General features: G+C 41.0%; 1 protein-coding gene across 3 annotated transcripts in view; it reads left to right on the top strand.

Moving 5' to 3' along the window:
• adcy8 (adenylate cyclase 8 (brain)) overlaps positions 1 to 24,543 on the top strand; it is a 44,504-nt gene that overhangs the window by 15,860 nt on the left and 4,101 nt on the right. Inside the window, exons 3-17 of one of the 3 annotated variants that reach the window (XM_058627147.1) lie at positions 1,280 to 1,410; positions 1,527 to 1,638; positions 2,272 to 2,399; positions 3,864 to 4,022; positions 4,288 to 4,558; positions 8,582 to 8,776; positions 10,362 to 10,462; positions 10,623 to 10,824; positions 12,624 to 12,713; positions 13,157 to 13,329; positions 15,603 to 15,681; positions 17,198 to 17,356; positions 19,989 to 20,135; positions 22,876 to 22,968; positions 24,041 to 24,155. In XM_058627147.1, the coding sequence (XP_058483130.1) occupies positions 1,280 to 1,410; positions 1,527 to 1,638; positions 2,272 to 2,399; positions 3,864 to 4,022; positions 4,288 to 4,558; positions 8,582 to 8,776; positions 10,362 to 10,462; positions 10,623 to 10,824; positions 12,624 to 12,713; positions 13,157 to 13,329; positions 15,603 to 15,681; positions 17,198 to 17,356; positions 19,989 to 20,135; positions 22,876 to 22,968; positions 24,041 to 24,155 (2,155 nt within the window). Of the gene's footprint in view, positions 1 to 1,279; positions 1,411 to 1,526; positions 1,639 to 2,271; positions 2,400 to 3,863; positions 4,023 to 4,287; positions 4,559 to 8,581; positions 8,777 to 10,361; positions 10,463 to 10,619; positions 10,825 to 12,623; positions 12,714 to 13,156; positions 13,330 to 15,602; positions 15,682 to 17,197; positions 17,357 to 19,988; positions 20,136 to 22,875; positions 22,969 to 24,040; positions 24,156 to 24,543 lie in introns of all 3 variants that reach the window. The other 2 variants (XM_058627130.1, XM_058627139.1) reach the window with 2 other exon arrangements.

Raw genomic sequence — 24,543 nt, forward strand, 5'->3', positions numbered from 1 at the left:
TGCTGGTCTGCTGCTGCCTCGTGTGGTCACTTTGTGTCACTACAATATATTGGAATGAAGAATTTTCAAATGCCGAATTTTACAAAATAAGGCATTTGAACTTCGTGATGGAGGCAGCAGTGGATCAACAACTCCTGTGTGTGTGATGTTAAAAGAACTGATTTTCTCTATGGACTTTGGTGCTGGAGAGTGAGTGGTTTAGTTTTGTGTGCTTGTGATGTTTCATTGCAGGTTTTCTTGGGGGTGGGGCTTGATAACTAATGGTCTTACTTAAAGCTCCAGTGCGTAACTTCCCCTGAGGAATTCAGAGTAATGAGCAAACACAGCTGCTTCTGTCTTTCTACACGTCGCCGTATGTTCAGATGAATCTCACGACTTCGACTTAAACTTATTGATAACGCGTACGTGTCACATTTTTACTGCTGATGAACGACATAAAAGTTGCAGACTGGAGCTTTAAAAAGGTTTTTGTTATTTTTTGCTTCCTTTTGTTGACGTTCAATGAAAACAGAATACACACACACGCACACAAACACACAGACGCACATGCACGCACGCACACACACACACATGCACGCACACACAAGCACACACACACATGCACGCACGCACACAGACACAGGGGCATTTAATGCCAGCACACTATACTAAAAACGCGTGTACAGCGCCTATGCAATGACATCAAACCTCTAACGTGCGCGTGTAAATTTCATTCACTTTCAATTGACAGACGGGCGTCACGTAGGCCTCATGCAGGCGCTGCACACACGCCTTGTTGTGCATACGCCTACATGACAGGTGAACTACGCCTCAAATACGTGATATGAAGACCATGCGTGACTGTTAAGTACAATTCTACATGAGCATACAGACACACACTGTGTAGTGTTTGTGGAAATCAAACAGCGAGGGGTCATTTGTGCTGTGCCACGTGCGAACGCAGCGGACGCCTGTGAGCTCACTCGTCTGAAATGGAGCAGGAAGGAAACAGCCGCAGTTTTACTTTTTCAGTTGTGTACTTACATTAAACCTGAATGTGATCCAACAACCGTCCAAAACACTTCAACCTACGGTGGCCAGGAAGTGCAAACCCTTATTATATTAGAAAATGTGAAACACTTTTACAAAATCCAAAAAAAACAAATGAACAAAAGACACTGATGGAAAAAAGGGAAATTAACATTATCTTTACTGGACCTGCAAATAATTTCATGATAAACGGAAAACAAAATAATCGTTTTTCAGAAAACTAACCTGAGTCATGTGTCGCCCCCTGCAGGAAAGACTGGTGCTGTCAGTCCTGCCGCGGTTTGTCGTTTTGGAAATGATCAACGACATGACGAACGTGGAAGACGAACATCTGCAGCATCAGTTCCACAGAATCTACATCCACCGCTACGAGAACGTCAGGTGATGCCAAAGATTAAAATGTGCAGAGAGAACGCTAACTCTCAAACATGACAGCATTCAATTTAATGTAGTGTTTTTTTGATGACATGAAAGTGACATCTCCCTATTTTATTTAGCATTCTTTTCGCAGATGTGAAAGGTTTCACAAACCTGTCCACGACGCTGTCTGCGCAGGAGCTCGTACGAATGCTCAATGAACTGTTCGCACGATTTGACCGCCTCGCACATGTAAGTCCGTTTTCACCCTGTCACATTTTCACCCTGTCATTGTCCCATCTTCACCCTGTCATTGTCACATTGCCACCCTGTCATATTTTAACCCTGTCACGTCACATTTTCACCCTGTCACATCACATTTTCACCCTGTCACTGTCACATTTTCACCCTGTCACGGTCAAATTTTCACCCTGTCACCGGCATCACATTTTCACCCTGTCACCGTCACATTTTCAACCTGTCATTGTTACATTTTTAACCTGTCATTGTTACATTTTCATCCTGTCACTATCACATTTTCACTCCGTCACCATCACATTTTCACCCTGTCACGGTCAAATTTTCACCCTGTCATTGTCACATTTTCACCCTGCCACCGTCACATTTTCACCCTGTCACCATTATCACATTTTCACCCCGTCACCATCACATTTTCACCCTGTCACGGTCAAATTTTCACCCTGTCATTGTCACATTTTCACCCTGTCACCATTATCACATTTTCCCCCTGTCATTGTCACATTTTCACCCATCACATCACATTTCCGTCCTTTCATTGTCACATTTTCACCCCGTCACTGTCACATTTTCACCCCGTCACTGTCACATTTTCACCCTGTCATTGTCACATCTTCACCCTCTCAGGAGCATCACTGTCTGAGGATAAAGATCCTGGGAGACTGTTACTACTGTGTGTCCGGTTTACCTGAGCCCAGACAAGACCACGCCCATTGCTGTGTGGAGATGGGCCTCAGCATGATCAAGACCATCAGGTACTGTTTATAGATGATTAACAAAATAACACATACCTGTTTATCACTTTAAACAAGGTTATTGTTTGTAAACCACTCACCCTCTCACACCAAAGTCCATAGAGAAAATCAGTGATTTTAGCTGGCAGGGACACAAGAGCTGCTGCTCTACTGCTGCCTCGTGTGGACACTTTGTGTCACTGAGGTGAATCTGAACAAAGGATTTTAAATGCCGAATTTGAAAAAATAAGACATTTGAACTTAGTGATGGAGGCAGCAGTGGATCAACAACTCCTGTGTGCTCTGTGGGGTTTGGTGTGGGAGAGTGAGTGGTTTACAACAGTAAGATAAAGATGTGAACGTGTACTGAAGATGTCATAGACTTAAATTGAGGGAGATTTTATCAGTTGTTTTTTGCTGCAGCAATAAACAAGGCAATCAGAGATGGCAGACTTCACCCCATTCACACAACACGCCTCTGTCAGCCTCTGTTGGTCATATTGGCATGTGCAGAAACACAAACAGACAGACAGACAGACAGACCCACTAAAAATAATGCTTCACTCCCACTCCGTGGGGTGAAGTAATAAATAAATAAAGTCAATATAAAAAGTGAAGAACAAACCTCACGCAGTCAAAACGTGAACTGTCTCTTTAACTGTGGAGGTCATGAGGTTCTTTAACCTGAAGGTTTTGATTTTATCTCTTCAACTCACACATATTTGCACTATTTGCACTCACAAAGAATTTGCCTGTGGCTGAGTTTGTGCAGAGAATCATGGACATGTGACAGATGAACACATGAACATGTTTGAACCCACACAAAGATTACGGGTTCACACAGAACTCATTTTCAAAAAAGTGAGGACATTTTTGTGAAAGTGAAGACATTTTCAAAATGTTGCTCTTTTCTACATAAAGATTATTTTTATGATCTTGTTACACAAGATGATTTTTATAAATCAGATGAAAGCATGAATTGTGACACGTGAATGACCGTGTCATCATCATCAGATCACGTTAGAGAGCCGACATGAGACAGAAGCAGTCTCCTCCTCCTCCTTCATTTGTTTCTTTATGATCTTTAACATCAGTATTTTAAATCTGACACATGATCATGCATATCGTAGTGGTTTCCCTAAATCTGGGTTGGGGCCCACAGATGGGTTGCGGGAAGTTATTTGGGGTCCCCAAACAAATTATTTCCAACCTATTCAGTCAAGATTTTACCCATTTTATCTCTTGGAAATGATTCCTTTTCATTTTCTGAAATGAGGTGTTACATATACGGCTGTAAATTAGTCGCAACATTACATGACATGTCGTTTAGCAGACGCTTTTCTGCCAGGGGTGGAGTCGAACTTGCGACCATTACTTGTTTTGCAAACAGGGTACCGGTCTTAACCACTGAGCCACTCCACCCACACAACATTATGCACTGATTTGTTCGTGAACATGAATCTGAATTTGTGTCTTTTCTTGCAGATACGTAAGATCGCGGACGAAACACGACATCGACATGCGCATTGGGATCCACTCGGGCTCGGTGCTGTGCGGCGTGCTGGGACTCAGGAAGTGGCAGTTTGACGTCTGGTCCTGGGACGTGGACATCGCCAACAAGCTGGAGTCTGGAGGAATCCCGGGGTGAGCGGACGTCGATTGTTGTTTTTATAAAATAAAAGACACACTTATATAAGTTATCTTTCATTGTTGTGGTTATTCTGAACGATGACTTGCTTCTGATAAAATACAAATAAAAAACACTTATCTTAACAAAGTGCTGCGAAGTGTGTTTCTTGTCTGCACGACTGCTCATTTTAGTGTTTTGATAATTAAGTCCACAGGTGGCTTTTGCTTTAAGTTAATGCAGCTTAACGTAACTTTTCTTTTCTCCTTTCCGCGTCTCCAGACGGATCCACATCTCTAAAGCGGCGCTGGATTGTCTGAACGGCAGCTACGAGGTGGAGGAAGGCCACGGCAAGGACCGCAACGACTTCCTGCGGCGCCACAACATCGAGACGTACCTGATCAAGCAGCCAGAGGAGAGTCTGCTCACGCTGCCCGAGGACATCATGAAGGAGGCGGCCAGTTCGGCCGACCGCCACGCCAGCAGCGCCACTTTCAATGAGGCCTCGTGGAGTCCCGAGCTTCCCTTCGACAACATCGTGGGGAAGCAGAACGTAAGTCCCGCCACTGCCACCGCTACAAGTTTAAGCCATTGTTAATCCGAAAATGTCCGTCTTGTGCTGCGCTCCATTTATATCGGACTGCGGGACTTTGAGTTCACAGGTTACATTCAGCACATTCATTCTAGTGCTAGTGCTGAGCCCAGATAAATGCGAGGGTTGAGTTAGGATGAGCATTAAAGGCGACATCGAATGCTTGTATCGCACATATATGTTAGTTATGGAGGTCTACTTACATAAATTAACTTGTTTTCATGGTCACATATATGTTAGTTATGGAGGTCTACTTACATATATTAACTTGTTTTCATGGTCACATATATATGTTAGTTATGGAGGTCTACTTACATATATTAACTTGTTTTCATGGTCACATATATATGTTAGTTATGGAGGTCTACTTACATATATTAACTTGTTTTCATGGTCACATATATATGTTAGTTATGGAGGTCTACTTACATATATTAGCTTGTTTTCATGGTCACATATATATGTTAGTTATGGAGGTCTACTTACATATATTAACTTGTTTTCATGGTCACATATATGTTAGTTATGGAGGTCTACTTACATATATTAACTTGTTTTCATGGTCACATATATATGTTAGTTATGGAGGTCTACTTACATATATTAACTTGTTTTCATGGTCACATATATGTTAGTTATGGAGGTCTACTTACATATATTAACTTGTTTTCATGGTCACATATATGTTAGTTATGGAGGTCTACTTACATATATTAACTTGTTTTCATGGTCACATATATGTTAGTTATGGAGGTCTACTTACATATATTAACTTGTTTTCATGGTCACATATATATGTTAGTTATGGAGGTCTACTTACCTATATTAACTTGTTTTCATGGTCACATATATATGTTAGTTATGGAGGTCTACTTACATATATTAACTTGTTTTCATGGTCACATATATATGTTAGTTATGGAGGTCTACTTACATATATTAACTTGTTTTCATGGTCACATATATGTTAGTTATGGAGGTCTACTTACATATATTAACTTGTTTTCATGGTCACATATATGTTAGTTATGGAGGTCTACTTACATATATTAACTTGTTTTCATGGTCACATATATGTTAGTTATGGAGGTCTACTTACATATATTAACTTGTTTTCATGGTCACATATATATGTTAGTTATGGAGGTCTACTTACATATATTAACTTGTTTTCATGGTCACATATATATGTTAGTTATGGAGGTCTACTTACATATATTAACTTGTTTTCATGGTCACATATATATGTTAGTTATGGAGGTCTACTTACATATATTAACTTGTTTTCATGGTCACATATATATGTTAGTTATGGAGGTCTACTTACATATATTAACTTGTTTTCATGGTCACATATATATGTTAGTTATGGAGGTCTACTTACATATATTAACTTGTTTTCATGGTCACATATATATGTTAGTTATGGAGGTCTACTTACATATATTAACTTGTTTTCATGGTCACATATATATGTTAGTTATGGAGGTCTACTTACATATATTAACTTGTTTTCATGGTCACATATATATGTTAGTTATGGAGGTCTACTTACATATATTAACTTGTTTTCATGGTCACATATATATGTTAGTTATGGAGGTCTACTTACATATATTAACTTGTTTTAATGGTCACATATATATGTTAGTTATGGAGGTCTACTTACATATATTAACTTGTTTTCATGGTCACATATATATGTTAGTTATGGAGGTCTACTTACATATATTAACTTGTTTTCATGGTCACATATATATGTTAGTTATGGAGGTCTACTTACATATATTAACTTGTTTTCATGGTCACATATATGTTAGTTATGGAGGTCTACTTACATATATTAACTTGTTTTCATGGTCACATATATGTTAGTTATGGAGGTCTACTTACATATATTAACTTGTTTTCATGGTCACATATATGTTAGTTATGGAGGTCTACTTACATATATTAACTTGTTTTCATGGTCACATATATGTTAGTTATGGAGGTCTACTTACATATATTAACTTGTTTTCATGGTCACATATATATGTTAGTTATGGAGGTCTACTTACATATATTAACTTGTTTTCATGGTCACATATATATGTTAGTTATGGAGGTCTACTTACATATATTAACTTGTTTTCATGGTCACATATATGTTAGTTATGGAGGTCTACTTACATATATTAACTTGTTTTCATGGTCACATATATGTTAGTTATGGAGGTCTACTTACATATATTAACTTGTCTTCATGGTCACATATATGTGAGTTATGGAGGTCTACTTACATATATTAACTTGTCTTCATGGTCACATATATGTTAGTTATGGAGGTCTACTTACATATATTAACTTGTTTTCATGGTCACATATATGTTAGTTATGGAGGTCTACTTACATATATTAACTTGTTTTCATGGTCACATATATATGTTAGTTATGGAGGTCTACTTACATATATTAACTTGTTTTCATGGTCACATATATATGTGAGCTATGGAGGTCTACTTACATATATTAACTTGTTTTCATGGTCACATATATATGGGAGTTATGGAGGTCTACTTACATATATTAACTTGTTTTCATGGTCACATATATATGTGAGTTATGGAGGTCTACTTACATATATTAACTTGTTTTCATGGTTAAAATCCTCCTAGTCGCTGCAAACGAGCCGATCAAAATATCTCCTCACTGACGCTCTCGTCAGCTGCGCTGTTTCAGACCAAAATCACACCCCCAGAACGTGGACTGTGTTGTGATTGGCCAGCCAACGAGAGCTTTCCCACTGTTCTGTGATTGGCCAGGTACCTGGAAGTGACGTAATAGATAGGCCAGCTCTCAGATACACAGCTCCCCCTGTGGCACGGTGGATGCTCTGCATCTCAGCAGCTACAACGAGAGTAGTTCTTCTTCCTCTGCGGTTGAATGTACGCAACAGGATGTGCCCGGACTAGTGCCCGCACCGGGAGGCGCTACGATGGTGAGAGGAGTGGTGAGGATTTCTGATGACGACATCAAACTACGGATGTGCCGATCCGCTTCGCAGAGCCCAGGAAAACAATACAACCCCATTTTCTCAGCAGTGGCTGAACTGTTTGTTCTGAAACTTTAGGGTTTCATAAACGAGGTAATGACGCAGATACACACACAAACGCAGCGTTAATTGCAGCTTCCGGTCTATGTGGCCTTTAAAAATCTCAGCCAAATCCCTAAAGAGGGAGAAGCCAAAAAAGCAAAAAGAAAGAATCCATAACAATCAAAAACAGACATTTAAAGGTGATTGGTGGAGCCGCGTGTTTGACACCTCTGCTCTCGACACAGACATCGTAATGTGACACGTCTACAATTAAATACGAATCAGTACAATGTCGACAACTTATTTTTCCGTGAAACAAAACTGATAGAAACGAAATGAACGGTAGCGGAGTTCGTAGGAGTGCAACAATAATGATGAAAAGTGAGGCAAATAAATAATAGCCGTTCATTAAACCAAAAAACAAAAGGAAAATTTGTAAATTATGAGGAGTTTGTTGGTTAAAAATTAAAGTTTACATCTAAGACAAACTTAAGACAGACGTTGTTGATCCGTCCTGGGAATGAGGTGCCCACAATGAACTCTGCGGCGCCTCCAGTGTTTGTTTACTGTACGAGCATCAGTCAGCCGCAGCTTTTACTGAGCGATGAAATCATTGTGTGGATTGATTGGATGATCAGAAATTCTTTTCTTTTGCTAATTAAAGTTCTCAGCTGTTTTTATCAGCTGGAGCGTGGTGAACTCAGGCAATGACGTCACTGATGACGTCACTGGTGTAACGCAGCACGAAAGCTCGCTCCCTGCACTGAATGTTGCATTTTGTGTAACTGTGTGTTTCTTCTTTTTTCTATCGTTTATAACCTGAATGAAACTACAAAACAAACCAAAAAAAAATTCTGGGTAAAATCAGGTTCATATCATGTGCATGTGCTCCTCCCCCTCCCCCATAGACTCTGGCCGCCCTAACGAGAAATTCGATTAATCTGCTTCCAAACCATCTCGCACAAGCTTTGCATGTCCACTGTCCTGGGGAAATTAACACGCGAATAGCGAACGCCATCGACTTACGGAGCGGCGATAAGTTGAGACGAGAGCATATCAAGCCTTTGTCTCTAATGTTTAAAGACTCCGGCCTGGAAGAGAAGGTAGCTTAGATTTAGACAGATGACTGTAAAACCTTTATTTTCTTTTTCTTCTTCTTCATATCAACTCCTATGGCATTAGATTTGCGTCAATATTTTCAAACAACACATTTTAAGAAACAAATAAAAATATGGATTTAATCATTCAAAAATATCGTGTTTTATTGTTTGAAAATACATCTGTTATTTGCGCTTCCTGCTGTAGTGTTTTATTTGTGGACGGGCCTGAGGAAGGGCGGGCCATAGGAAGTTTTAATTGTAAATATCTTAATAAAATACAATTTTTTTAATGATTAAATCGATATTTTATTGCTTCTTAAAAAGTGTTGTTTGAAAATATTGACACAAATCTAATTCCATAGTTTTCTTTCTTTTTTACAGCAGCGCATTGAATTCACTCTTCAAATGACGTCTTCCATGTCCAGCAACTGCAATAAAGGAGAATAAAAATAATCCTGGTGCCTGACAAAAACATTTCTCATTGACATAAAATGGGATTTAAAGTCGTGTTTTTCGAGTGAAAATATGGGAAAAATAAACAATTGTCCAAAAATGTAAAAAAAATGTTTGTAAGAATTCACTTCTCATTCAGTGTGAAACACTTTAAACGGTTTCAAAAGTTTCAGTGTATGATATTTACAAATGTTTATTTGTCGTAGCTTTAGTAGTAGTTGTAGTCCACTCCGATGTGTAAGAGTTAGTGACATCTAGTGGGGGGAATGCAGATTGCATCAACAAACTTAGCATTTTTTTGCTGACTCCTGCTAACCCAGCACGTCAGGCTTTCGCTCTTCTGAGAGGTCGTCGTCGACTTGTAACGTATCATAGCGGGTGTTTTTTTTTGTTTGTGTCGTAAAACATTGGCGTCGGGTTTAACCAAAGCGGTGTTTTGGCTGATGATGAGTTGTTGAGTCGTTGTCATGACACAGAAAGTTTCTTTTGTTTGAGTGAAAGCAAAGCACTTCTGTAAATTGACCTTTGAGTTGACCCTCACCTCGGCCCGTTCACTCGTCTGTGTTTCCTTGTCAGTCCCACCTAAAAACCTCCTCCAGAACCTTAATTTTATCTTCACTACATGTGCAGTGATTTCTGTTTATCTCTTGCTAATTTCCCAGCGGCCTTTGAGAAGGAGACAGAGCAAGGACGGGGCAGTGGGGGTCTGAGTGTTTGTTCTTTATGTTTGAAATGAACTACATCTAAATACAAAATACATAAAGAACTGTGTCCAAATTGAAACTGAAACTAAGAGAAACTATAAAAGTACTTATGAGGAAATGTGATGCAGGTTTCTTGACATTTTGAGTTATAAAAATGAATAAAAACGACTTGAGCAGCTACAGGAAAATTTAAAGTCACTGTTTCTTGGACAAAAAAAACACTGGGCACTCCCAGAAACCCAGAGCCCCGCCCACTTCTACCTCCCACAGCCACGCCCAGAGCTCCGCCCACTGCTGCCTCCTGTCTCTAGATGATGCTTGCGTTTGAACCGCTGCATGATCTGTGTCGCTATTTCTCTTTGTTCAGACAAAAAGTAAATATTTAAAACCTCCTCGCCTTCTCTCTTCTTTTTCTCCCTCTCACGTCGCAGTACTCTCAGATGAGGGACGAGGTCTTCAAGTCCAACCTGGTGTGCGCCTTCATCGTGCTCATCTTCATCACCACCATCCAGAGTCTGCTTCCATCTGCCAGGTACAAACAAAACCAGGTGACACGTGGTTCACGTGGAGCTAAAATCAAACATTTCAACCGTTTAATTTCAAGTTTATGTGATTTTTCAGCTTCTTAAATGTAAATGTTTAAATGTGTCCGTTTTCTTTGCTCCATAAAACAAAACTGAATCACTTAGCAGGATGGTAACCATGGTGATCCAGTTCACCATCCTCATCATCCTCCACTCCTGCCTGGTCCTGGTCACGACGGCAGAGGACTACAAGTGTCTCCCCCTGGTGCTGAGGAAGGCCTGCTGCTGGATCAACGAGACGTACAAAGCACGGAACGTCATCATCTCCCTCTCAATCCTCATCAACTTCCTCGCAGCCATGATCAATATAGTGAGTTCAACGTTCACTGCAAGATTATTATTTAGGCTCCGAGCCACGAACACCAGGGCCTGAGACGGCTCCTGGCACAAATGTGTATCATAATCCTACAGATTATTAATATATCGTGGCTTTGCAGTCAGGTTAATGTGCGTAAAAACTCTTAAAACTCATCATGGAGGTCAAGTATCGAAAATGCAATATTGGCATAGTTCCCATAACCATGGCTTCAACTCAACAGGAAGTTGGCCATTTTGAATCTTGGTGTCCATTTTGGTGAAAATTAGCAAAAAAAATGTGTCAATTTGTACTAGACACATCAAAGGCAACACTGTCAATAACGGCTAATCGCTTCGACAGTTCATAAGAGACCGACCACAAACACATCTATGCATACCAATGAAGCGGGCTGAAACTTAGTTAACTTGGTGGGAACGTTGTCCAAATATTTACTAAACTGATCCAGCTCAATAAACCCCTCTGGAAAGTGCAACCAGAACAAGTATGGCGGAAACAACTCAAGTGTCTTTATGAATCTTTATTTCACACACACACAGTTTGTTAGTAGTTACACTGTAAAATCGCACGGGTTCTGATGATAAGTAGTTAAACAGAGACACATATGAAGGTTAACATATAACAAAAGCGCTTTGATAGCAAAGCTTGGATGACAACAGTGCTTTGATGACGACATTGCTTTGATGACGACAGTGCTTTTATGACGACAGTGCTTTGATGACGACAGTGCTTTTATGACGACAGCGCTTTGATGACGACAGCACTTTGGTAACGACAGTGCTTTGATGATGACAGCGCTTTGATGACGACAGCGCTTTGATGACGACAGCGCTTTGATGACGACAGCGCTTTAATGACGACAGCGCTTTGATGACGACAGATCTTTGATGACGACAGCGCTTTGATGATGACAGTACTTTGATGGCGACAGTGCTTTGATGATGACAGTACTTTGATGACGACAGTGTTTTGAGTCATTAAAACACTGTCGTCATCAAAGAGCTGTCATCATCAGTGCTGCGATGAAGACAGCTCTTTGATGACGACAGTGCTTTGATGACGACAGTGCTATGATGACGACAGTGCTTTGATAACGACAGTGCTTTGATGACAGCAGTGCTTTGATGACAACAGTGCTTTGATGACAACAGTGCTTTGATGACGAACAGCGCATGCTCCGTACACACAGACTGGAGGTTATCTTAAACATAATATCTATCGCATAAAACAATAGAGTAATAGTTTTGCCTGCTGGAAAGTTCTACACATGTGGTTTAGCCCGCGACGAACAAAAAATCCCATTGGGACCATGACCTCCACGCCACAGGAAGTCGGCCCTTTTGAAATTGGTGTCCGTCTTCGCTAATTCGTTCACCACCATTCACCACAAAACAGGCAGTGCGCTATAACTTCACCATACATTAACTGAACGGCACCAAACTTCATATGTGACACAAGAGGCTGACCCTGAACATGTCTTGACCTTGATTTGGGCTATTTTAAATTTTTAATTCCGCCGCTGTTTCGCTGCCAAAAACAAAGAACTGCAACTCGCCCCTGTACATTGACTGATCGGCTCAAAACTTGATACCCACGCTGCTTGCATCTTAAAATTATAATTACATACTGTTCTCAGTTGAAATGCAAGCCTGACTCAGGACTTTACTGCTCTAACCCGAAACCACACCATGATGGAAACACAGCAAAAGGACGAACTCTGTAGCATTCTCAGATTTTTGTGTCACAGCCTCATGAATACTGACGTGAAACTCTGATGTGGGTCTGATCCACAGCTGTGGTGCGACTTCGACAAGTCCAGCACCTTCAGGAACCAGACGTTCAACGAGTCCACCTCAATCCCAGACATCTGCTTCTACCCAGAGGTAACAAAGACCAAATGTGTGTTTGTGTTTGTTTCAACTGATGAATGAAACATGTGGGCGTGTGTTCACACCCAGAGGGAGGTCTGGACGGATGGAGCCGTCACAGCGGCCACAGCCTCATTCTGTTATTTTTTTGTTGCTCGCACAATAAGCAGCTAATTGATGGACAGAAAAGTTATGTCTGAATCTATAATCTATAGATTTAATGAAATAATCATTAAAATAATGATCTGAAAAATAATTATTGTTATGTTTATAAACACAAATATCATTAAAATATCAACGCCACATATTTTTTATATATTTTAATTCTCAAAACTCATTTTGCTTTTACTCACTGTCCACCTAAGTTGTCTGTTTGTGACTGTAAATGACTGTAAAATTGAGTAACCTGTCAGTCTCTCTCTGTCTCTGTCTGTCTCTCTGTCTGTCTGTCTCCTCAGTATTTCGTGTTCACCGGCATGCTGGCGATGGTGACGTGCGCCGTCTTCCTGCGTCTGAACTCGGTGTTGAAGTTAGCGGTGCTGCTGGTGATGATCGCCGTGTACTCGCTGCTGACCGAAGCGTTCTACAGCTCACTGTTCGTCCGCTATGATACCGTCCACCACAACACGGAGTAAGGTCATCTTTACTCACACTGTGTGAAGGTCACATGACTCCACAATAAATGGAGGTCAGCATTAGTGGGAAAAGCAATTTTCTTTCTTCTTCTTTAATTTAAAAAAAGACGTGGACATTAAAGCCTCGTCTTTTCCACAACACCACAGGAAAAAGACACATTGACCTTTTTCGTCCTCCTCCGCTAACGCTAACGTTGTAAATGTGAGAAAAGTCGTCTCGTGGACGTCCTCTGGTTTTAGTGCAGTGACCTTTACATGGACGATGTTACGATGGCGGCAGGAACACGAGAGAGAGAAACTGACAATTCTGTTCAGAGACGTAAAGCTGTTATCGACCAAGACGAACAAAACAGTCGACTGTAGCCCATGGATGTATTTTAAGAACTGGATAGAGCTCCGCCCCCTCTGCCCTGAAGACAGTTTTGTCATGGTGGCCACTCCCGGTACTGCAACACAATAGTAAAATAGACGCGTATAAAACTGTCCACAGGACACCTGGAGAGATGGACACAGGCATGTATACATTTGTAAAACCTTCCTAAAGGCCTTAAAAAGCCCAGAAAAATCTTATTTCCCACAGTGACGTCACAGCTGTGTACGAGTCATGTGACGTCTCGTTACTGTCAGGGAACCGAACGAAAACTTTATGAGAAATGTGAATAAATGAAGGTAATGATGGGTTTTCTTTTACATTTTTAAAAATATTACAACAAAGCAGGTTTTATTTATTTATTCGTCGCTCATGAGGATTTATTTCAAACTTATTATCGATGTATTAACGAGCTGCTGCGTGATTCATACTGACATTGTGAACACGGGGCAGATGACGTGTGATGACCTGAGACCTGCGCTCACTTCACCACTGATTCTCGGTTCATAATGTTACTGATAAATGTGATGAACACATGAATCAGAGTGAAAGAATCTGGAGTTATAAAACTACGTTTAACACGTTGTTATTGTTTCTAATAATATGATCATGAGTCTGCAGGTTTATTCTAATATTTTATGATTATTATATTCACCATAAATTGTAATAATAACGATAAGTTAGCTTTATTTGTAAACCACCTACAACAAGTTAGAAATGTGAACTTCAAAATTTAAACCAAAATACAAAGCATAGCAATGAAACCAAAATCATATTCATGGTTAATATTTAATGGAATTGTTTTTTTTAATCATCATAAAAGTACTTAATGTTGTCATTATTTTCTTGGACAGTGATATATAAAATCCCTGAGTTCTGTGACAGCAACATTTTGTATTTTACAACATTTTTGATGATTAGCATACAGTATATCAGTGAATGTAAAATCAAGCAAAAAGCGTCCAAGACAACAACATATAAACTAATATTCACGGTCAATTTAATGAACCATTAAATTGATCATATTAACCTGTAATGACGTTATTATACTTTCTCAGTTTACTGTATTCACTATCGTTGGTTTTGACATTCATTTAGAAAGCCATGTTTTAAAGCCTGAAGCTAATGTGACATCAATATTCATGAAATCCGCTTGCGCACGTCAGTAGCGTACTCCCATCATGCCTTTCGCTGTTCATGAACACGCCGAGCACGTCAAGAACACGGACGGCTCATTCACATAGATAAAAGGCATTATGGGAGTAACACTACTGCGCACACTCTATGGACCGCACAACCCGGAAATTAACCTGGAAGACAAAATCTTTTGTGGCATATGCGCTGAGTGAGCAACTCCAGAGGAATGAATGGAGGCAAGGGGCGGAGCTCTATCCAGTTCTTATAATACATCCTTGCTATAGCCATGGCCTCAACTCAACAGGAAGTGGGCCATTTTGGAATTTTGGCGGCCATTTGGCGATTTGCACCCTATGTAAACGAGTGAGACACATCAAAGGCGAACAGTGAATTCAACAGTGAGGTCAGGGAACACGAGCGCCCTGTCATGACTGCATACAGTCCTAGTTATTATATTTATTATTTACACAGGACTCACAGACACAAGATAAAGATTATTTCCTCATATTCAAGACAATTTTTAAAGGCAGCGACAAAATTCTCTCTTGATTCATTTGTCATTGCTGTGTTTTATTGAAATTGTGTCAGAAATCATTCAAATCTGAAAGAGAAACTCGTGCTTTGGTTTGGTTATTCTCGCTTAGTCTGAAACTTCCAGAGATCCTGCAAATCTTGTTGCAAGGATGATGATGAAGATGATGATGAGGATGATGAGGATGATGAAGATGATGATGTCATACATGCTTGTTCTGCTTCCAACAGGAACTTCCTGGGAACTAAAGAGACGTCGTTGCTGCTGATGGCCATGTTCCTCCTCGCAGTCTTTTACCACGGACAGCAGGTGAGACGTGTGCACCACTGCTTACCCGTCACACAATGTTGCCGCCCCCTCGTGAAGCTTTTGGTAACTTTGTCCAGAGTGACCTCACCAAAATCTCAGCAAAGCTCTGGGAGGAGTTTGTTCAAATACAACGTTTGCAAAATCACCAAAAATCAAAGGTGAAAGTAAAAGTCATTTTTGCCCACCATAGGAAATGAATGGGTGAACATTTCTCAGTCACGTAATCCCAAACATTGAACCCAAAGCTAAAACTGAATTAAAATAAATAAAAACCAACGGTGTAACATTGTAACGTCTTCAGACTAACGTGGTTCAGGTTCTGGTTCCTGCTCGGCCCTCTTCTCTTTCCTCACTTTGTCATCGTCCACTTTCATGCTCGGACAAAGGAGCTTTAATTAAGAGCTCGTCTCTGTCCTCTCGTCTGTCTCTGTCGTCTCTGACTGACTGAGCCACTGAACTGTGAGATCAAAGGTTTCCATAGAGAACACATGAAAGCTGGCTTTACTCAATGAATGAATGAATGAATTTAGAAAACTAAAACCACCTTCAGTTACCACCAAGAAAACAGACTGTCTTATGGAAAACATTCCCACACACACACACTCATTCAAAACATCATTCTGTTCACCACTGGAAATGAATGGGTGAAAAAATAGGATATCATGTTTATATTAAAGCAGTCAACAGATTAAAATACACTCACTCACTCATTTAAAACATCATTTTGTTCCTGGTCAAAAATGTCCACCATACAAATGAATGGGTAACACTCAATGCACAAAACTAAATAAAAGTATCAAAAATGACCACGGTGAAAACACGATATTATCCAACACACTGTAAAAGTAGCTGGGAAAATAAAGCAGCGTCATGGTTTGACCTCAGTCTGGAGGACGAGTCCGTCCGTCCGTCCTTCATTGTTGAGGAAACAGATGGCGTGAAAAGGTCCGCTGGTGCTTCTGTTGAAGTTATTTAATTGTGTGGTGGATGAGAAGGAGACAGAGGACACTCACTCCTTTCTTCTCCACAGCCTCTTTCATTATAAGAGCCTGCCTCACATTCACGCTTGTTAAATGCGAGTGATTTGTGCGTCGCCCTCGTGCCACGTCATGTTTGATGTTAGAGAGAGAGACGTAGACGAGTGGTGGTTCCTCCTCACATCATCAAACACGTCCATACTATAGAGACAAAGAGATGCCCGAAGATGTCCACAAACTCATGACTTTGTATTAATTGTGAATTAAGAAGTCGTTAACGTCCTCAGATTAATTTAATCTGTGTCTCAGATTAAATTAATCTTTAACTGATTTTTCTAATTTAGCCACTCATTACAGCGCCAACCTTTTCTTCAGCTGCATGATTTATACTGTCCACTGTAGACCTGGTCCTGGTCCTGGTCCTGGTTCACTTTGAAAAACGACACAAGGGAATAAGGATGTGAGAGGACGCAATGATAGGAATTTCTGTTGAGATGATTAAAGATGGCGTATGTAAGTCCTGTGTCTCCTGTCTTCAGCTGGAGTACACGGCCAGACTTGACTTCCTGTGGAGAGTTCAGGCCAAAGAGGAGATCAACGAGATGAAGGAGCTGCGCGAGCACAACGAGAACATGCTGAGGAACATCCTGCCCAGTCATGTGGCCCGACACTTCCTGGAGAAGGACCGTGACAACGAGGTGAGAACCAGCGCCGTCCTTTCAGGTCGCCGCGCCGATCGGGAGGCAGCCACACAAGTCTTTAACTCTCAAATTAAGAAGAAAGTTATTTATCAAAGTTTGACCTGGTGTTAACGACCATGAAGACACAGACAGAGAAAACAAGGCTGCCGACGGAGACACAAGGACAAAACTGGTGTTTGTCTTTTAACAAAAGAATCAAATTTGGTTGGTTGGTTTATAAACTTCAGTTTCCTGTCTGCTTTTCCTTGTGTCTCAGCAGGGGGCGCTCACACTCATCATTGTTTAATGAGATATAGAAGAATAATTAAATAATAATTAAGAGTTTTAAAAGTGTGAAAATGTCCTCATGAACGGTTGGTTGATGACTTCACCGCCAGCACTTAAGATAAAAAATGAGATGACACTGGAGTGATTTTGATTTAAATAAATGAGTCAAAGACTTTTCTCTCTCTGTCCAGGGACTGAAGAATAGGACAAGGAAACTTTGGCCCGCGTTCTTCGCGATAATGAGCGGCTATATTAGCCGGACAGTTATCGCACGCTGGGGTCAAACGGTTACATTGTCCTCCTTCACTATCATCTCCGCTGATCTGCCTCTGCCTCCCGAACGTAAAGGCGAGCGTCCGCTGAATTATGAATGTGGAGAGAGGAGAGGTTCTGCTCCCTTATTAAAAAGGACACGATTAAAAATGCATCCATTAGGATAAGTTGGCTCCTAATCACTCGTTACATTATTAATCAGCCTGTTTATTGTTGCGTGATCTGGATCCTGAAGACATGCAACGTTATAAATAGACTCCGACATCAGCGACGAGGTGTTGATGATCGCTGGAATTAATCAGGTGACACCAAGATGAGTGTCATTGACATCAAAAGCCTGAGGTGTTTTTCAATTAAAAGTGATAGTGCAGTTTTTCTGTGTGTGTGTGTGTGTGTGTGTTGTAGTGGCACATAACCAGAGCAGACAGCACTGTGAGCGCCCCCTGCTGCTGAAAACCAGGAGGAAAAACAGATTTACCAAATACATCTACGTCTGTCTTTAAGAACACGTTCAGACTTTTCTCTTTCACACCAAACCACATAGAGCAAATCAGTGATTTGAGCTGGTGGTGACACAGGAGCTGCTGGTCTACTGCTGCCTCGTGTGGTCACTTTGTGTCACTGAGGTCAATGTTAGCGAAGGTTATTTAATGCCGAAGTGACAAAATAACTCATTAGAACTTATTGATGGAGGCAGCAGTGGATCAACAACTCCTGTGTGTGTGATTTTAAAAATCACTGATTTTCTCTCTGGACTTTGGTGTGGGAGAGTGAGGTCAGGTTCTCAGTAGTGGCTCAAAGTTGTTAGTCACTGGTTTTAAATATTGACGCAGACAGATGGTGAATGAACCCAGATTAACCTTCAGGAATGACTCTGGACCTTTTGAGCTTGGTGTCACCTCCTCTCTCTCACACTCTCACACACACACACACACACACACACACACACACACAATGCACGCTTCACCTCACTCTCCACTGTCGACCTGTTCCACAAACGTCCCATTGCGTTCATTTTAAGTCGCTCCCGGAGCGTCGCTGTTCCGGCCCGTGAAGAAAACACAAAGCTCTGTAATTGCTTTTTAAACAACTGTATAGAAAGAGAAGTGTGTGTGTGTGTGTGTGTGTGTGTGCTCTGATTTTAATAACACGTTGTCACTCAGCGACAGGGAACACATGGATTTATCTCTGCGTGGCAGCAGTGACTCAGCAGTTACAGAGTCAAACTTTTCCTTCGCCTCTGCTCTTCTGCCAAACCCCACAGAGAAAATCAGTGATTTTAACATCACAAACACAGGAGTTGATGATCCACTGCTGCCTCATCACTAAATTCAAATGTCTTATTTTAGTGAATTCAACTTTTAAAATCCTTCATTCAGATTAATATCAGTGACACACAAAGTGACCACACGAGGCAGCAGAGGACCAGCAGCTGGTGTGGGAGAGTGAGTGGTTTACTCTGAATTAGTTTGACTTTGACTGAGTTTGTTAAATGTTTGTGTCAGCGATGATGTCACAGAAAAGTCACTGTTTTTTAAAAGCTGAGCAGGAGAAAGAGAGGGGGAGAGGAGGAAGAAAGATGGAGAGAGAGAGGATGAGGAGAGAGGGTGAGAGAGAGGAAGAGGAGGAGGAGAGAGATAGGGAGAGAGAGAGGAAGAAGAGGAAAAGAGAGGCTGAGAGAGAGGAGGAAGAGAGAGGAAGAGAGAGACTTCTCCTGAAAAACTGAAAACTTTCTAATGTACGTGTTTCAACACTGCTCCCTAGTGGTGGAGACTGTGTATTGCAGCCACTGCAGTGAAACCTAAACTAAAAAATATCTGAGTTTGTGGACAAAAGTAAACTTGAATTATGACAACATGAATCGGTTAAAGGTCCAATCAGAAATAAACCAAAATCTCCAGGGACGCAAACCTCATTCACTATTTGTTGAATAAATAAATAAATAAATAAATAAATAACGGCATTAAAATATAGAGTTATTATCTCCTCATTTATCTGTTCACGTTCACACAACAGAGAATGATAAACTATTTAAAATTAAAATGAGCAGGTTTTTTAAGTTGTCTTTCATGTTCTCACACACACACAGGAGTTGTACTCGCAGTCGTACGACGCGGTGGGCGTGATGTTCGCCTCAATCCCGGGCTTCGCCGACTTCTACTCACAGACAGAGATGAACAACCAGGGCGTGGAGTGTCTGAGGCTCCTCAACGAGATCATCGCCGACTTTGACGAGGTGAGAGGTTCAACCTCATCGACTTCAAAAGAATTCTCCACCTTCTACGCTGTTAATAATTACCAGGATCTTTAAGTTAAAAGCAATATTTGTTACGGAAATTACTATTAAGAGGTGGTTTTTGTGTTAAAGGGGACATATTATGCCAAATCAACTTTTTAACCATTTCAATACTTATATTTGGGACTCTGGAGGCCCTACCAGTCACCAAAGTGTGGAAAAAGAATACTCCGTCATGTTTTCATGGTCCCCCTTAGTGTAAGTATAGGCGATAAAACACTCGATGTTGAATTCCCTGCGATTGTGACGGCAGCATGCGCATTTCACCGCGAATGTTACCGCCCACCAGTAAGTTTACTTCGAGAGCTCCACCTTAGCTCCACCTTGTCCCTATAAAATGCGAGAGGCGAGGGAGGAAGAGCGGTATTATGTCAACGCGGAGGGACAAGTGTGCTGTTGGTGGCTGCACAGTGGAGCACAGTGTTTTACACAAACTTCCAGCCTCAGAGGATTTTATATATGAAGCTAATGTGCCGGATAAAGTCAGCAAACGTGTGTTCGCACCACTTCGCATCAGACTGCGGCCAGCGGTCGCCGTATTTAGTCAGCGAACGTATTTCACCGACGTACAAACACACACATTTTTAAGAAAAGGTCAAATAGAGCTCATAACTGACCATTCTGACACGTCCTAATTAAAAATATTTGTTCAGTACGTCCTCCATGACCGGAGCAGACTCAGTCTGATACAGTCACATACAGCAGCAGTTTATGCAGTGATCAGCGGTGCTGTCCCTAAGTGTTTTTAACTGATTTACAGTTCGGCAGTGTTCGGCTTGATCCTTGTGTCGGACGTCTCTTCCTGTGACGGCACTCTCGCTGTTTTCCGCACACGCTGCCATGTTGATATTGTCAGAGAACTAGTGGAGGGAGGGCGCAGTAACAAGGACAAATCAGAAAAATCGATTTTAATTTTTTTAACATTGTCCAAACAAATAAATTTGATTTCGATTTAAAATCGATCAGTCTCCCAGCCCTAGTTGAACCGCAATGTTTCCTCCACCAGCCATGTTTCTCCCACGGTTCACGTTCAACTGTTGTCATGGTAGTGTGAGCGTGCCGGCGTCAACACACCCCCTGGAAGAAGTGGGTGTGTGTTTGCCTGTGTCTCATTTGCATATAAAGGGACCATGCACAAAACCGAGCGTTCTGAAAGGGGCGGGTTTAGCAGGGTTATTGAACTGCTATGGTGCTTCATCCTTATGGTATTTTGACCAAGGCATGTCACAGACATGTTCATTAGGACACCAGGGAACTATTTTAACTTGAAGAAATAGGGTATAATATGTCTCCTTTAAATAAAGAAGAAAATTTCATTGTCACAGATTAGTCAACTTAAAGTAGAAGAAAGGAAGACAAAGTTTCAGTCAAAATTTCTCAGAATTGTAGAACAACTTTCTTAGATTTTGTCCACTTTTTCCTCGTTATTGACAAACATCACAGTCTGAGATTTGTTTAAGTATTAGGAATTAGAATTAAGACAAAATTCCAGAATCTTTGGCTTCTTTCTTGTCGGGCTGTTTTAAATCGGCCATAGCATGATGCTATCTCACTTATATGTGAGATATGGAGGTGTACTTACAAACATGAAGTCGTTTTTATGGTCAAAATGTCGCTGCAAACGAGACGATATAAATGTCTCATCACTGACGCTCTCGTCAGCTGCACTGTTTCAGACCAAAACCACACCCGCAGAACACGGACTGTCTTGTGATTGGCCAGTTACCTGGAAGTGACGTCATTGGCACGTCGGCTCTCAAACCCGCACCTCCCCCTCTAGAAAGGCAGATGCACCGCTAGCAATTATCAAAATATTGAGCAATGTCGTCGTCACGACCGCTCGCCGTAATCCCTTACACATTTGATCCAGAGTCAGAAGACACTGTGACAGTGAAAGACTGCTGCAGGACGCCTGTAGCTTGGATAACGTTGTGGTCACCGAGATGATAAACACACACGCACACATGCAGATGAAACACGAGCGAATGTGTGTAGCTTAGCCTGTAGCCAGCTATCACTTATGCTAAACGACAGAACAAGTACACAAATACAGTTTTACGGTTTGTAAATATTGTAATATACGTGTTGTGCTTTATATTGCCCGAAGTTTGTGTAACAATCCTCAGTGAAGTGGTTGCCACATACATGGAGGTGTTTGGGAAATGTAGCAGGGATATTCCCATCAAATATGAAAGATATCCACTGAGCTTTTCTTTGCTCATTGGCGGGGAGCTTGTGGAGTGTCTGGTATTGTTTATCACAAACACTCGCTGAACCTTTTTCCACATGTTCTCAACCGATATGCTCAGCAGCTACAATGAGAGTAGTTCTTCTTCTTCTGCGGTTAAAAGTACGTCACTGGATGTGCCCGGACTCTAGTGCCCGGACTAGGAGGCGCTGCTTTTTAGAGGAGTGGTGAGATTCGCCAGTGATGTAATTAGTCAATGGAAGTGCCTTACCGCTACGTAGAGCTCAGGAAAACAATCAAACCCCGCCACTCTCAGCAGTGGCTGAACTGATTGTTATTGACTTTTAGGGCTTCATAGACGAGGTAATGACACAGATACACACAAAAACGCAGTGTTAATTGGCACTTCCGGGCTATGGCCTCTTTAACTTTGTCCTAACGTGAGACCAGAGACACAAACTCTCACCTGTGTCTCTGTCACGTCCTCCACAGCTGCTCGGTGAGGAGCGTTTCCAGGACATCGAGAAGATCAAGACCATTGGCAGCACCTACATGGCCGTCTCCGGTCTGTCGCCTGAGAAACAGGTGAGATCCTCGTTAAACCAGCAGAACACCAGCCATTTTGTCGGGTTTTTTCCCATTACTATATAACGTATGTACAGTCTATAAGAATGTGCAATATAAAGTGCCTTATATCGGGTTTTTTCTTTGGCAATCTGAGGAAAAACATATTACATAATTATATAAACACAAAATTGATTGAGTTCGTGAAAATTGGAAAATAAGCTTGGCTCATTTTTTATGAACAAAAAGTGAAACTGTCATTTTTTTGGGACCATTACACAATTATAGCAATGTAAAATTAATCATAACTTTGACTCAATAACACATAAGAAGACAAAAAAATATGGAATTAGATTAGTGTCAATATTTTCAAACAACACTTTAAGAAGCAAATAAAATATTATATTTTATTGTTTGAAAATACATGTGTTCTTTGCACTCCCTCCCTTTTTTGTGCCGTGGTTTTTTGTTTGTGGGGGGGCCTTCATGGCTACTGAGTTTTGGAGTGACAGCTCAATGGACCGGCAGCTTGCTGTCCGTCTGGAACATCCATCAAAATAATTGTAAAGATCTAACATTTGTCAGATTATAAACGTTAATTCCAGACGGACAGCGACTCCAAGCCTGTGAGGACGTCCGCTCCATTGAGCTGTCACTCCAAAATTCAGTAGCCAATCAGCAGGCAGCTTCCTAAGTCCCACCAACAAACAAAAAAAAAAACACCAACCAAACCAGGTGTATTTTCAACTAAAAAAATACAATATTTTTGAATGATTATATCGATATTTGATTTGCTTCTTAAAAAGTGTTGTTTGAAAATATTGACACTAATTTAATTCCATAAACACACCCACCAGGATTCAATATAAGGAGTTGTGTAAGGGTGCGTCATTTTATAATAAATATATCAAAAATTAAAATCCAACCCCCAAAAACACTGTGAACTCTGAGGCCACGTCACCAGCTCTGAGTTCTTCAAGGTCTTTTTATGTAAAGCACTCTGTTGTTGTATTTAGTGCGACATAAATAAAGATTGACCGAGTGATGGAGTTGTGACTTTCTGCTGACTCAATCTTGCTTCTGCCCTCCACAGCAATGTGAAGATAAATGGGGTCACTTGTGTGCGTTGGCAGACTTTGCCATCGCCCTCAACGAGAGCATCCAAGAGATCAACAAGCACTCCTTCAACAACTTTGAGCTGAGGATCGGTATGAGATTCCTGATGTGTGTTAAAAATCACTGTTGTTTGTCTGTTCTGGCACCGTCTGGTATCCATGTGCCCTCATTTTCTGGATTTTCTTGCTCTTGTCATTGTTCTTCTGGGGAAATCCACCTTGCCGTGCATAAAAAAAGGATCAAAACTTTGAGCTACAGCAGCCATCTGAATTTCAAACATTTGAATATATATCAAACTAGCTACATATGCTACAGGTTTGTAGTTTAGAAGCTTTGCACACTTTGCAATGGCTAAAAGGATGACGACAAAGCTCAAATTTAAATATCAAATCATTGTCAAACGGGTTCACACAGTGTTGATTAAGTCCGGCAGCTCCACTCAAATCTCTATGTGTTTCTCAGTATAGCCGTGTTTAAATC

Source organism: Solea solea, chromosome 1 (genome assembly GCF_958295425.1).
Source record: "Solea solea chromosome 1, fSolSol10.1, whole genome shotgun sequence".
Classification (NCBI taxonomy): Eukaryota; Metazoa; Chordata; class Actinopteri; order Pleuronectiformes; family Soleidae; genus Solea; species Solea solea.